The 12,497-nt window shown below is 42.4% G+C and overlaps 1 protein-coding gene across 6 annotated transcripts in view; it reads right to left on the minus strand.

The window, feature by feature from the left end:
- The window catches only part of SH3TC2 (SH3 domain and tetratricopeptide repeats 2), a 99,754-nt gene that overhangs the window by 35,217 nt on the left and 52,040 nt on the right, over positions 1-12,497 (minus strand). For 5 of the 6 annotated variants that reach the window (XM_047731393.1, XM_047731394.1, XM_047731395.1 and 2 more), the window contains exons 2-4: positions 7,771-7,869; positions 4,190-4,317; positions 744-849 (exon numbers count right to left, since the gene is read on the minus strand). In XM_047731393.1, coding sequence (XP_047587349.1) covers positions 744-849; positions 4,190-4,317; positions 7,771-7,780 — 244 coding nt within the window. In that variant the 5' untranslated portion in view covers positions 7,781-7,869. The remainder of the gene's footprint in view (positions 1-743; positions 850-4,189; positions 4,318-7,770; positions 7,870-12,497) is intronic. The other variant, XM_047731392.1, reaches the window with a different exon arrangement.

Here is a 12,497-nt window from a genome sequence, read left to right on the forward strand (position 1 = left end):
TACTTTCCTAACAAACTCCATGCAATGCCAAAAGTGCTGGTCCATGGAGCACACTTTGAATTAAAGACGGGTCTCTAAATGATCACGGAAGGAGACACACAGTGTGGTGAGCAGGAAATCAATATGACTACGAGAGAAGTTCTACCTTCTAGCCAAGAGCCATCTTGACCCTCTACCCCATGCAGTCATTTTCTATAAAATCCTGCAATCTGAGTCCCATTTAGCAGATAACTCACCCATCTCTTTCTTTGACTCTTGTCCAAAAACATAGGCTAAATTATCCACAGCTTTACTATTTTGAGCAGCTACTTTGATCTGATTCAAGACTGGTTCCTTTTTTTTTTTTTTTTTAAACCATCAATCTGCCTTTCAGTTCATCCTTCAAATTTAGTGATCACCAAGAACAGTTTACCAATGGATTGACTGTTGAAGAAAGTAGTCTGTCCCTGAAAACAAAGTAATTTGAGAGTAATTTGAGAGTATCTAGCACTTGAGTATCTAGCATTACTCTCAAATACTCTCAAATCTAACAAAATCTAGATTTGCTAGCATTTGAGAGTAATAGTTAATATTTGCTTTAGATTTAGTTCCAGGCAGTTTGTGATATTTCAAAATTTAACCATCTGTGTCAGGGCTCTACCTCTCTTAATTATCAGATCCAGACCAATTCCCTAATGTCAGTCCCTCCTGATGGGTGGAACCAAGATGTAGGTTCTCTTCCACCTGCCTGATTCATGTCATACCTAAGTTCAGGTAGGTGGAAAACTTCCAGATTTCCTCCATGGTCTTGAAGGTGATGAGGAATTGAGCCCTCTGGGACTGGATGCCCACCAGCCTGGCTGAGAGGTCCTGGGTAAAGAGAAGAGTGAGTCAGCCCGGGATGACCATATCCTGTTAACAAACTCAGACAAGTGCAAAATGCTTCGTATAAATTTCTTGATTGTAGCGCTGGAGTTTTCTTACACAACACACACACATGCACACACACAAAAACAAAACAAAAAAAAATAGAAAAAGAAAAAAAGGAAATAACCTAAAAGTCCATCAATAGGAGACTGGATAAAATGAATTCTGATTCACCCATGCAATAGAACATTATGATACTACACAGCCGTAAAAGAGAGTGAGGAAATTCTTTGTGCTCTGAGGCAGTCTCCAAAAATACCCCGCTACACAGAATAATAGCAGCAACAGAAGGAACCAGGATGCAGAACTACGTGCAAAGAATTCTACCTTTCGTGTTTAAAAAAAAAAAAAAAGGAGGAGGATGGGGGAAGGTGAAGGATAAATAAGAGAAGGCACATTGGAAGCAAGTTTGACTGTGAATCTATGTCTAATGATTATTTTTATAAAGTTGACAAATGGAAAAAGCAAATTACACACACACACACACACACACACAAAATCATCCACAGTCCCTCCTCCAGGAGCTCATCTTGGTTAACACTTCAGTGTATTAACTTTGAATCCTTTTTCTTATGCATGATTCTATTTATGTAAATAGAATCACATTCCATAAATTGTTTTGTAATCTTTGGAAACAAACCATCTCCCACATCATTAATTAATTTACAGTATTTGTAACAGTTACTCATGCCATTATTACATTAACAAAGTTCTTAGCATTTCCTTACAGTTAGACGATTGAGTTGTTTTCATTTTTTTTACCCTCCTGAACAGTATGGTGATAAACATCCTAGAGCTAAATGTTTGTACACATCTTTGAGGTTTTGACACAAGTAATTCTGAGATGTGCAGTTGGGAACGTAAATATTCACGTTTTCCATCCTAAAATGCCCTCTAGAAAGGCTGGGCTGTGCCAATTTGCATGCTCTCCCTCTCCCTTTTTTTTTTTTTTTTTTTTTTTTAGTACCTGAGAAAATAGGCCTGACCTACTGTACAGACTTGGTTTTCCCCTAAAATCTTTCTCTGTTGCTTGTCCAAGCTTCTAGAGTTGACTATCATGAGTGATGGTCAGAACATCCTTCCTCCCCCAGGCCAGGTCCTGCCATCAAAGATCAACCCCTGGAACACTGTTGTGGGGGAACCCTGTGGAAAGAAGAAGAGGATAGAAAGAGAGGAAGGAAGAGAACCCATACCAGGCCCCAGGAGTCCCCAGAGCCTGTTGATAAGGGAAGGGATTCTGGATAAATACTGATTTCCTGGAGATTCATCCATTGTTATGCACTCCACTCCTCTACCAACAATGCCTCACTTAACTCACAATAACCCTACACAAAGAGTACAATTACACTACTTAATCCATTCAAGATGCACTTTTACCACACTTAATCACTTCTGAAGTTAAAGATAAAGACGTGTGACATCATACTTAACTGGCAGCATTTCTTTCCCCTTCTTCGAGGTATAGAAAATATCGCTGCATTTTATAATGAAGCAGCATCTCAGATTTAATAGAAGATGGCTTTATCCGTGTGTTATAGTCAAGGAAGCCCAGGCACGGACAGGTTAAGCAGTTGCCCCAGGTCACCTGTGCTTACGCCATGGCCCCTGACGGGAGCCTAGATCCGGCTGACTTCAGGTCTCTGCTCCCTTACACAAGCTGGCCCAGCTCAACCTTCAGCCCAGCAGATCACCTGACTCAATCCAACCCAGCCCTGGCCCACACCAAAAGTGACTCAGATTTTTAAAAGAACTATGGTGTCAGTTAGCAGCTCATGCCTCCAACTTTCTGAATTCTAGAAATTTAAAAAAAAAAAAAAACCTACTATTTATAATTTCTCTGCTATTTAGGGAGAACATGCCACCACCCAAGCCAAGTGCCAAGCTCTCTACAGATACTGACTCACCGGCTCCTCCCAACAAACCAGTCTTTTTTTTTTTTTTAACGTGACAGATTAATAGAACATGTTTCCCCTTTTAATTTGTATCAAATTAATTCAGAGACTGTAAAAATAACTAGAACATATTAGCTTATTACATGAAGTAATATTCTTTCTCTCCCACCTCTAGTTGCAACAACTTTTAACCATTTCTGACTTTGGTTTTCTTTGTAAGTACCTCCTAGGGGACACCTGGGTGGCTCAGTCAGTTAAGTGTCTGCTTTCAGCTTAGGTCTTGATCCCAGGGTCCTGGGATCCATCCCTATGTTGGGCTCCTTGCTCAGCAGAAAGTCTGATTCTCTCTCTCCCTCTTTCTGCTGCTCCTCCTGCTTGTGCTCTCCCTGTCAAATAAGTGGATAAATTCTTAAAAGAAAAAAAAAAGTTCCTCCTAAACTGTAAATAATTTGGTCACACCCTTCTTCCTTGGTTTAACAACTGAAGGTACTAGCTACCCACTATGAAAGAGGAAGGACTGGTTTATTTACTTTATTGCCTTTTTCTCCTCTCATTCTAAAATATATAGTTATTAATTTTTGATTGGCAATTTTGGTACCTCAGGGAAAAAAGTATACTTAGTGGTTACCCATGGTGAGGAAAGGGGATGGAAGGGGTTACTATTTAGTAGATATAGAGTTTCAGTTTGGGCGATGAAAAAGTTCTGGAATGAATAGTGGTGATGGGTACTTAACAATGTTGAGTGCATTGATGCTATTGAAAGGTACACAAAAAATAATTAACATTGAAAATTTACATTACATTTATCTTATCACAATGAAAAAAAAAACAACAAAATTCAAATTTATCACATTTTTTAAGAGGTATACTTCATGAGGTAAATATCATAACAATTCTCATCCTAGACAGGTGAGTCACGTGTAGAAGGTCAAAGAGCCATGAGTGGCAGATTTTATTTATTTTTTTTTAAAGATTTTATTTATTTATTTGACAGAGAGAGATCACAAGTAGACGGAGAGGCAGACAGAGAGAGAGAGAGAGGGAAGCAGGCTCCCCGCTGAGCAGAGAGCCCGATGCGGGACTCGATCCAAGGACCCCGAGATCATGACCTGAGCCGAAGGCAGTGGCTTAACCCACCGAGCCACCCAGGCGCCCGAGTGGCAGATTTTCAACCGTTTTTTCTCTGACTCTGCAACCCCAGAGATTGCCCCCTTCTGAGTCGTGCCTATTCTTGCTGAGCCACAAATGTGTAGATTTCATTCATTCTTTCCTTCCTTTAGCTGTTTTCTTGAAAGCCTACTCTGTTTCCGGCGCTGTCCTAGGTGCTGGCGAGCCTTGCCGCAGCTGGACACAAGGCAGGGTCAGCACCGCATGGGGCCACCCCAGCTCACCTGAAAGAGGGCACGCACCTCCTGGTCCTCATTCTCCAGCGCCCAGAGCCGCCTCCTGGCCGCTTCCTGCAGGAGGCCATTTACACACCGCTGGGAGCGGCTCTTCACACTGAAGGAGAGCGTCAGATCTTAAAGAGAAAAGACAGGAATGCCAATCAGGGCAGGCTGGAAATGCAACAAAAGGGAAAAAAGAATTAGGTGAACCCCAATGTTTTCCCACACCAAAATCTTAAATTGGTGCCCTCATTAATTAGAGATTATAAGTAATCTTCACGATCTCCTGAGCACCTCCTTTAAAATGACCTCCAAGGGGGAAAAAAGAAAGAAAGAAGAGGCTGAAGCCTGGGAATGTTCTGGAATCCCAGGAGTTGCTGTTGTTATTTCTGCTTTGAACAAGGTATATTTCTAGGCTGCCTGGCACCAAGGTGACAGTGCCAACAAAAAGAGCTAGACATATACACCTTCCTGTGGATGATTTGTGGAAGTTTTGAACAAATACTAATTTATTTCTATATGTGGAAATCATTTATATGTCAAATCTATGATATGTAATAGATGGTCTATACTTTATGCATTATGTATACACCATACATTTTCTCTAAACTGTTTCTAATGATGAGTCCATTAATGTTTTCCAGGATAGTTGCTTAATGTACTAAAGTCTACGTTTAATTTCTTTGAAATGCACATTTATTCAACCAATACTATGAGCAAAAGCTGTCTCAGGTCCTGGGATACAGCAGGAAACAAAATTGACATGTTCCCTGTTCTCATGGAGCTCGAATTCTTTGCAAGTAACTGATTCTATGAACACAATACATTCAGATAGAGAAAAGCGCTAGGAAAGCAATGTAATCAGGTTAACAGCGTGATGCAGTGGTTGCAAGGGGCAGGGGTGCGCCTCAGACGGTGTTGTTGGAAAAGGCCACCCTGAGGAGGTTCATCTTATAACTGCACTTTGCCACGTCTTCTTTAGATGATAAGTAGCAATCTTGTTAATCATCAAACACAATGAACCAAAAAGTCATTGGACTGGATAATCATGGAGGTCTCCTTTCAAGCCTTAACTTGCCAGGGACTTTGCCAATCCCTGAGCCCATTAAAGACAGCCCTTTTCATGCTGGCCGGGTAACACAAAGCAGCCTGGACTCCTATGTTCAAAAGGCCCATTTTTAACCTAGAAGTTCTAAAAATGCTGTGGCTGCCGTCCAGCTCCAATAGGACATCCGCAACTGACCTGGCATGGGTGCAAACTGCAGGCAGAAGTTTTCCACTCTGTTCCTCCCTGGCCTGTGTTCTAACCTCAACCAACCCTCCATCTTCAGCCGTCCCACCCAGCCCTCTGGCTGGTAGCCTCACGGATCAGCACACTGACCTCTAAGAGGAGGCGAAGCCAGGGAGGTGGAGTCACACACACCTTGGCTCAAGGCTTGGCTCTGCCCTCCCTCACTGTGCCTTGCTGAACAGTTAATTATCTCTCTACACTTGACTTTTCCCATTAGCAAAATGACTTGCCGAGTATCTATTTCACAGGGCTTTTAAGAGGCTTACAAAGGAGATTATGCATATAAAGCTTTTTGTTCAGTGCCTCCTACATAATAAATATTCAATTAACACATTAAGCCTTAGCTGTTGACTCTCACAAACTCCCCCACCCCAGCACTGCAGGGATTACTGTCTCTCTGCCCTCATCTTGTCACACCTGTAATCAACCCAGACTCCGACTGTGACTTCTTTTCACCAAATCCATCTCTCCTGTCCTTCCACAGCCTGATCCAAACTCCTTTCTAGAATCTCTCACAATAGTCCCCAGTGAATGACAGCCTTCAGTGTGGATCTCCTTGCCCCAAATATGAATCCACAGATATGTCACTCAAAAGACCTGAATTTAAATAAGCAAACTGCCTTTGAGATCTTGACATGTAAGAGTGGCCACTCAGAGCCTCCCGTCTGGGCCCACTGTGGGATCCAGTGGTCCCCTCAGCATGACCAGACAGGGAAATAAATCAAGCTCACTCCAGTGTTAGTATGAAATACACTTTGCCATTTTTTTTTTTAAGTCCTTCTGAATACCGGTGGTTTAATCATGCTAATGTATCTGATTGATTTTGTCCGTGACTCTTCCGCATGAAGGAGAGATTGGAGGCTGGAGTAGAATATCCCCTTCTCACTCAGTGACTTTCCTGGAAACAGCATCACGGTGGAAAATGCTAAAAGACAGACAAGTTCAGCCCCTCATTTGTTCATTGGGCTTCATGCACTGATAAGGCAAAATGCTGACTGTACTGCTTTCTGGAAACAAAAGGCGGCAAGTCACCTTTTGTCAAGGACAGCCCAAGCTAACAGGCAAAGAAGCAGACTGATACAAGAACAAGAAAGGGCAAGGTTTTTCTCGTGGCCAGCCCAGCAGTTTGACTGAATTTGCAACTGGGGAAGGAAGGAACCTGGTATGACATGTACACACCATCTATTTACCTGGTCTCTGTCCTTTGAACCGTTCTTAATGTAAATCTTTTTTACAAATCAATCGTTTGTCTGCCCGAGAGAAGTACGTGTTTGGAGGGACAATGAAGCATGGTGGCTATGAACAAGGACGGGGGCTTGAACCCGTGTCTCATCACAGACTGGCCGTGTTTGCGGCAGTGGGGAGGTTGCCTTTCTCTCTGAGACTCTGGCACCTTTGACATGGGGTACTTGGGGGCACCCCTTAGACGTGTGCACGTGAGAATGAGAGGCAGTCATTTAGCACCTACTTGGCACACGAGTTGCCCTCCAAAATGGCTCCTGCTACTGGAGGACAGATGCTGGGTTTTCCGCAGGTTGATCCCCAGAGCTTCCGGCACAAAGTTCAACCCAGGCATAGAGCCCTCTGCTGCCAACTTCCCGCCAGTTCTGCTGAGGTCTCTAACCCAGAACCTTGTGAAAGACATGTCTTGAGAATATTATTTCCTTCACGTTAATTTCAAAATCTTGTTCTGCTTCTGAAAGATTCATACAGGGGCTCTTCTGCTGGTCGCCTCTCACCCCGCATATTCAATCCTTTATTCACTTACGCATTTATTCAACAAGGGATTATCGAGAACCTGCTATGTATAAGGTACTGTATATAGACTATAAACATGACCTGCAAATATTTACTCAACCCTTTGTGTATTTATTTACCAAACATTTTCTGAAAAACCAGTCATGTATAAATAACTCTTTAGGATACCATGTAGAATAAATATAGAAGTATCCCAAAAAATTAATGCTGCCCTCTGGCACCTTAAAATTTAATTGCTGATATACTTTTTTTGTAGAGAAAATATGTATGGAGCTCCTAACATGACCTAGATTGTGAAGGTATTTGAGTGTTCACCTGAAAAGCTTTCATCTTGCAGGCAATGGAGAGCATTGGAAAGTTTGAAAGCAAGTGGATACCATGGTCAAGGTCGTGCCTACAAAGATGCATTTGGTGCTGGTGCCTAGAAAGGATAAAAGGAAGGGAGCCTGCAAATGAGAGAGATAAGGAGGGTACTATGGTATTCTACTTGGAAAATATGAAAAAAAAAAATGGGGCTTCTCTTCAGGAGCTTAGATACCTGGATTCATGTTCTGTGGCAGGCAACATCTTTCCTTGTCTTCAGATGAGGCTATAAACTCACTTGATACAGTTGGATCTTTGGAAGGAGTTTCTTTACCTGGAGGAGAGCAAATGAAAAAGCATTCGTGTGAGTGTAAGCAAGTTATAAGCATGGACTGCAAATCATGGTCAAGTGACCATTTTGTCTCCAGGGCAGGTGGCCTGGAAGAATTCTCCTTGCTAGCACCCTTGCCTAATAATTATTCGGTACTCAACAGTCATGCCTCTCATCTCAATTCTTCAGTAGCCTGAGTATCCCTGTTTTATTTAAGGTAAATAAACAAAACAGATCCCTACCCACAGGTCAGACTGAGTATCACGGCTGAGGACTGAGGACACTGAAATGCTCAATATATGTTGAAGCTACAAGGTCATTAAGGATTTGACTGCAGCAAGGTTTAAGGTAATGGGTGGATAACGGAAGTGCTGGAGCAGAGCCAGGGAAGGTGGCATCATGAAGGAGATGGCAGGACATGCTTGTAATGGACTTGAAATGTATTGATGGCCCCCAGACTGTTTGCCCACTAGAGTCTTGTATGGGGCCATTCTCCAAAATGTTCATGTCTTTGCCGCTGTTGAATTGGAGCAGAAAGGGGAAGAAAGAAGAGGCTTAGGGAGGAGGCACTTTTGACAGCAGAGAGTTGAAAAGAGAAGAGTGTACAGCTGTAAAGCATGAGGCAGTGGATATAAACGAATAAAGGGAAATTTCATAAGCACCACTATGAAATGTGGGCCTCCCTCGTGATATCCCCAAGATACAAGAGAACTCAACATTACTTTCATTTACTCTTTTCCTTTGACCATGAGACTGTTCAAGGACTATACCAGGGTGGGGGGTCAGAATATTATAAGCACTGCCTGGGCCTGGAAAGAGGGATTAGGAATCTTGGCTCTACCACTGTTTGCAAGCCCCTCACTTCTCCCAGTTTCTTTGATTGTAAAATTGTGCTGGATCGGAGTCAAGCAGACCTACCCATTTTGCATTGTGGACCTGTTCTTCTACTGATGCAGCCCAAGATGGATAAGGCACCAGCCATCACACTCCATCCACTCACTGCTGATGAATGGTGACCCCAGATCCTCACACGACTGCCAGGAGTCTGGGCCTCTGCTCCCTGCTCCAGGCCTACGCAGCGAGATTTTTGACACCAAGTGTCACCCATTTTGACACCCAAGTGGAGGACCTTCCATTTCTTCATAGTGAGAGCGGTTAGCACTTTTGGGGGTGATGTATAGGGAGAATGAAATGGACTTGGGTTTGAATAGGCAGAAGGAAGGACCTGTCAGCTCACAGCTTCTCGTCTTGTTAGGGGTTCAGTGTTGAGAGCAGCTTAGCGGGAAAGCTGAGAGTAATGAGCTATCATTGAACTAGATCATTTTGTACTTCTGCCCCTAGGAACCAAAGGTATCTGGAGCAAAAAGGCACTGGCTTGGGAATCATGAGATAAGAGGTTGAGCACAAATCAGATTCTCCCATACATTAGTTAATGACCTTGGGCAAGACATTTCATCCATCCATTTTCTGAGGTTTCACTTTTCCCACTCGCAAATGATAGATTGATCTGAGTTAGTGGTTCTCAACTCTGACTGCCTGTTTGAATCACTCAGATTGCTTTTTTAAAATAGCAGCGCCTGAGCCACATCTCCAGGAAGGCTGATTGACGTGGTCCATAGTGCAGCCCAGCCATAGAAATTCTTTTAAGTTCCCCAAACGATTCTAATTTGAGCCAGTGTTTGGAACGATACATCTAGACTGGTGCTTCTCAAACTTTCATGTGTGTATGAAAGGCCTGAGAGTATTGGTAAAATTTAGATTCTGCCTCAATAGGTTGAAAGCCTAAGGTTCTGCGTGTCTAATGTGTTCCTGGAGTTGGGCAAGGGGGGTTATGGGGTTGTCTACTGCTGGTCCCAGGATCACACTTGGAGTGGCCGCCTGCTTCTCTACTCTGTGACAATTTGAAAAGTGATAGACAAGGGGCCAGAGGCCATCACAAACAACATTTTTCTTTTCTTTTCTTTTCTTTTCTTTTCTTTTCTTTTTTTTGTTTTGTTCTTTTTTGTTATTCTTTCTTTCTTTTCCCCCACTCAGTGAATTTTCAAAGTTTGAATTTGAATTGCTCAACATCACTCAGAAATTGGGATATTTTACATAACCCAGATGCTTGGCTTGACTTTGAAAACAGGAAGATCTGTAGTTTGGGACCCTCGGTTTCATGTGGCCCCAGTCAGCTGGAGCCAAGCATTTGCTGTCCCTCTGCAGTCATTCGTTCTTCTCTCACCACCAAAATTTATTTGGAGACAAAAATTTATTTGTCTCTCTCTGACAAATAAATAAATAAGATCTTAAAAAGAAAAAAAGAAAAAGAAAAAAAAAAAAAAAAAGAAGAATATCTGCATGACTTGAAGTAACCAGCTCTTTCCTAAACCGGAATTTCCCATTTCCTAAATGGGAAAGCATTACCCACCCCCACACACACATACAAATAATAAATAAAATGAAGAACTTTTGTTGATCAAAAGATGCAAATAACAGACCGAAAGGTAAGTAAGGGAGTCGAAGAAAATATAAAGAATGTATAGAATGTAAAGAACTCAAATCCAGAATATATGAAGAATTCTAAGCAGCTTTCAGAAACAGATAAGCAACCTGCTAGAAAAATGGACTAAAGGTGGGGTGCCTGGGTGGCTCAGTGGGTTAAGCCTCTGCCTTTGGCTCAGGTCATGATCTCAGGGTCCTGGGATGAAGCCCCGCAGCAGGGAGCCTGCTTCCCCCTTTCTCTGTCCCTGCCTCTCTGCCTACTTGTGATCTCTCTCTCTCTGTTAAATAAATAAGTAAAATCTTTAAAAAAAAAATTACAGTGGAACACCTCCACACAGACCGGCTAAAATAAAAAAGACTGATAGAACTCCCATCCCATATACAGCAAGTGTGAGACTAAGGCTTGAAGATTTTTTGCTTGGGAGAAACTGACTTATCAGTTCAAGTTGGATATATGCATGCGGTAAGATCCAGAAATTCCATTCCTAGGCATATACTCAAAAGAATACGTATATGTGTTCACCAAAATGCATCTACTAAAATATTCACAGCAGCAATATGGATAATATGCAGAACCTGGCAACAGCCCAATGTCCCTCTACACGAGAATGGGTAAGTAAGTGCCGGTCTATACCATTAATTACAATAAATGAACGGCAACCCCAGGAAGCAGCAGAGATGGATATATTCACCTTGTGAAAATTCACTGAGCTGTACATACGTGATTTTGAGGATAGTTCTATATAAACGGTAAATTTTAATAGAAGAAAATTTTAGAAATATTCCTTGAGCTCTTCTCTACCTACTTCACCTCCGAATATCTAGGGGTAGATCTGGAGATGTGCATTTTCAATGAGCATTTTTGAGGATTTCTCTTGTCCTCTAAAGTGTGAGAATCTCCGGAGTAGAGAGAGTCTGTGTGCCAGCTGCCTGGGGACCCATGAGCCAGAGGGTGGCTGCTTGAGAGACAAGAAGGAATCTGGAAAATTTGGGTGAGCCACATAATATGAAGAACAGCACAGGGATTCATAGTTTACAGAGCTCTTTGGCACACGGACTATATTTCAACATGAAAGAATATGAAGACTTAGCTGGGCCTTAAAAAGGGACTAGAGACAAATCACGGCAAAAAGCTATCATATAGAATACAGTATGTTTAAAAAAGATGTATGATTTTTTTAATGACTGAAAGGAAAGAGACCAGAAGGTCCATAGAGGCTAGTGCTGGGTCATTTTTCATTATATTTTTGTCTACTTTTGTCTACTTTCCAAATATTCTGTAATAGACACACATTTGTTTTCTAACACTGGAGGCAGGTAGAGAAGTGACTAAGAGCTAAGACAGCAATGACACAGTCCCAGACTCAACCTTGAGCTTCCTCATTAGCCAGATGAGCCCCATAAACCCAGTCCATGGGGTTCAAGCAGGGCTGACTCCATTCTCAGCTCCAAAAGTGAGCACCGGACTCAAGCATAAACCAATCACGTTATGTTATCCCATGGCCACATAAGCAAGGTGGAGCCAATGAGAACTGGTCCTCAGACCCACATCAGCACTCTGCAGGAAGAGATTTCTTTCCGTTGCACCTGGAGCTGTGGCTATGACAGCTCGGTGGGGCCTACCCTCCGGTGAAGGTGTGCCTGAGGTTGAGGCCAAACCCAGTTAAAGTTTAGGAGTTTAGGAAAGCTAACTTTCTGATAATATAATTTGGCTATCTTGATCTGACCATACCTAAAGCCAACAACCCCTGGACTTTTCATTTATGAATCAACAAGTTACTTTTGGTATAAGCTAGTTTCATTTTTGTTCTTATTATTATTATGGGTGAGAAAAAGGTACTAATTTTTAAAAAATTGACATTTAGTTAAAAACTGCCAAACTCCGGGGCGCCTGGGTGGCTCAGTGGGTTAAGCCGCTGCCTTCGGCTCAGGTCATGATCTCAGGGTCCTGGGATCGAGCCCCGCATCGGGCTCTCTGCTCAGCAAGGAGCCTGCTTCCTCCTCTCTCTCTGCCTGCCTCTCTGTCTGCTTGTGATCTCTGTCTGTCAAATAAATAAACAAAAAAATCTTAAAAAAAAAAAAAAAAAACTGCCAAACTCCTTTCCAAAACTGCTATACCGTTTTGCATTCCCATCAGCAATGTAAGA

This window comes from Lutra lutra, chromosome 5, assembly GCF_902655055.1.
Source record: "Lutra lutra chromosome 5, mLutLut1.2, whole genome shotgun sequence".
NCBI classification, from domain to species: domain Eukaryota; kingdom Metazoa; phylum Chordata; class Mammalia; order Carnivora; family Mustelidae; genus Lutra; species Lutra lutra.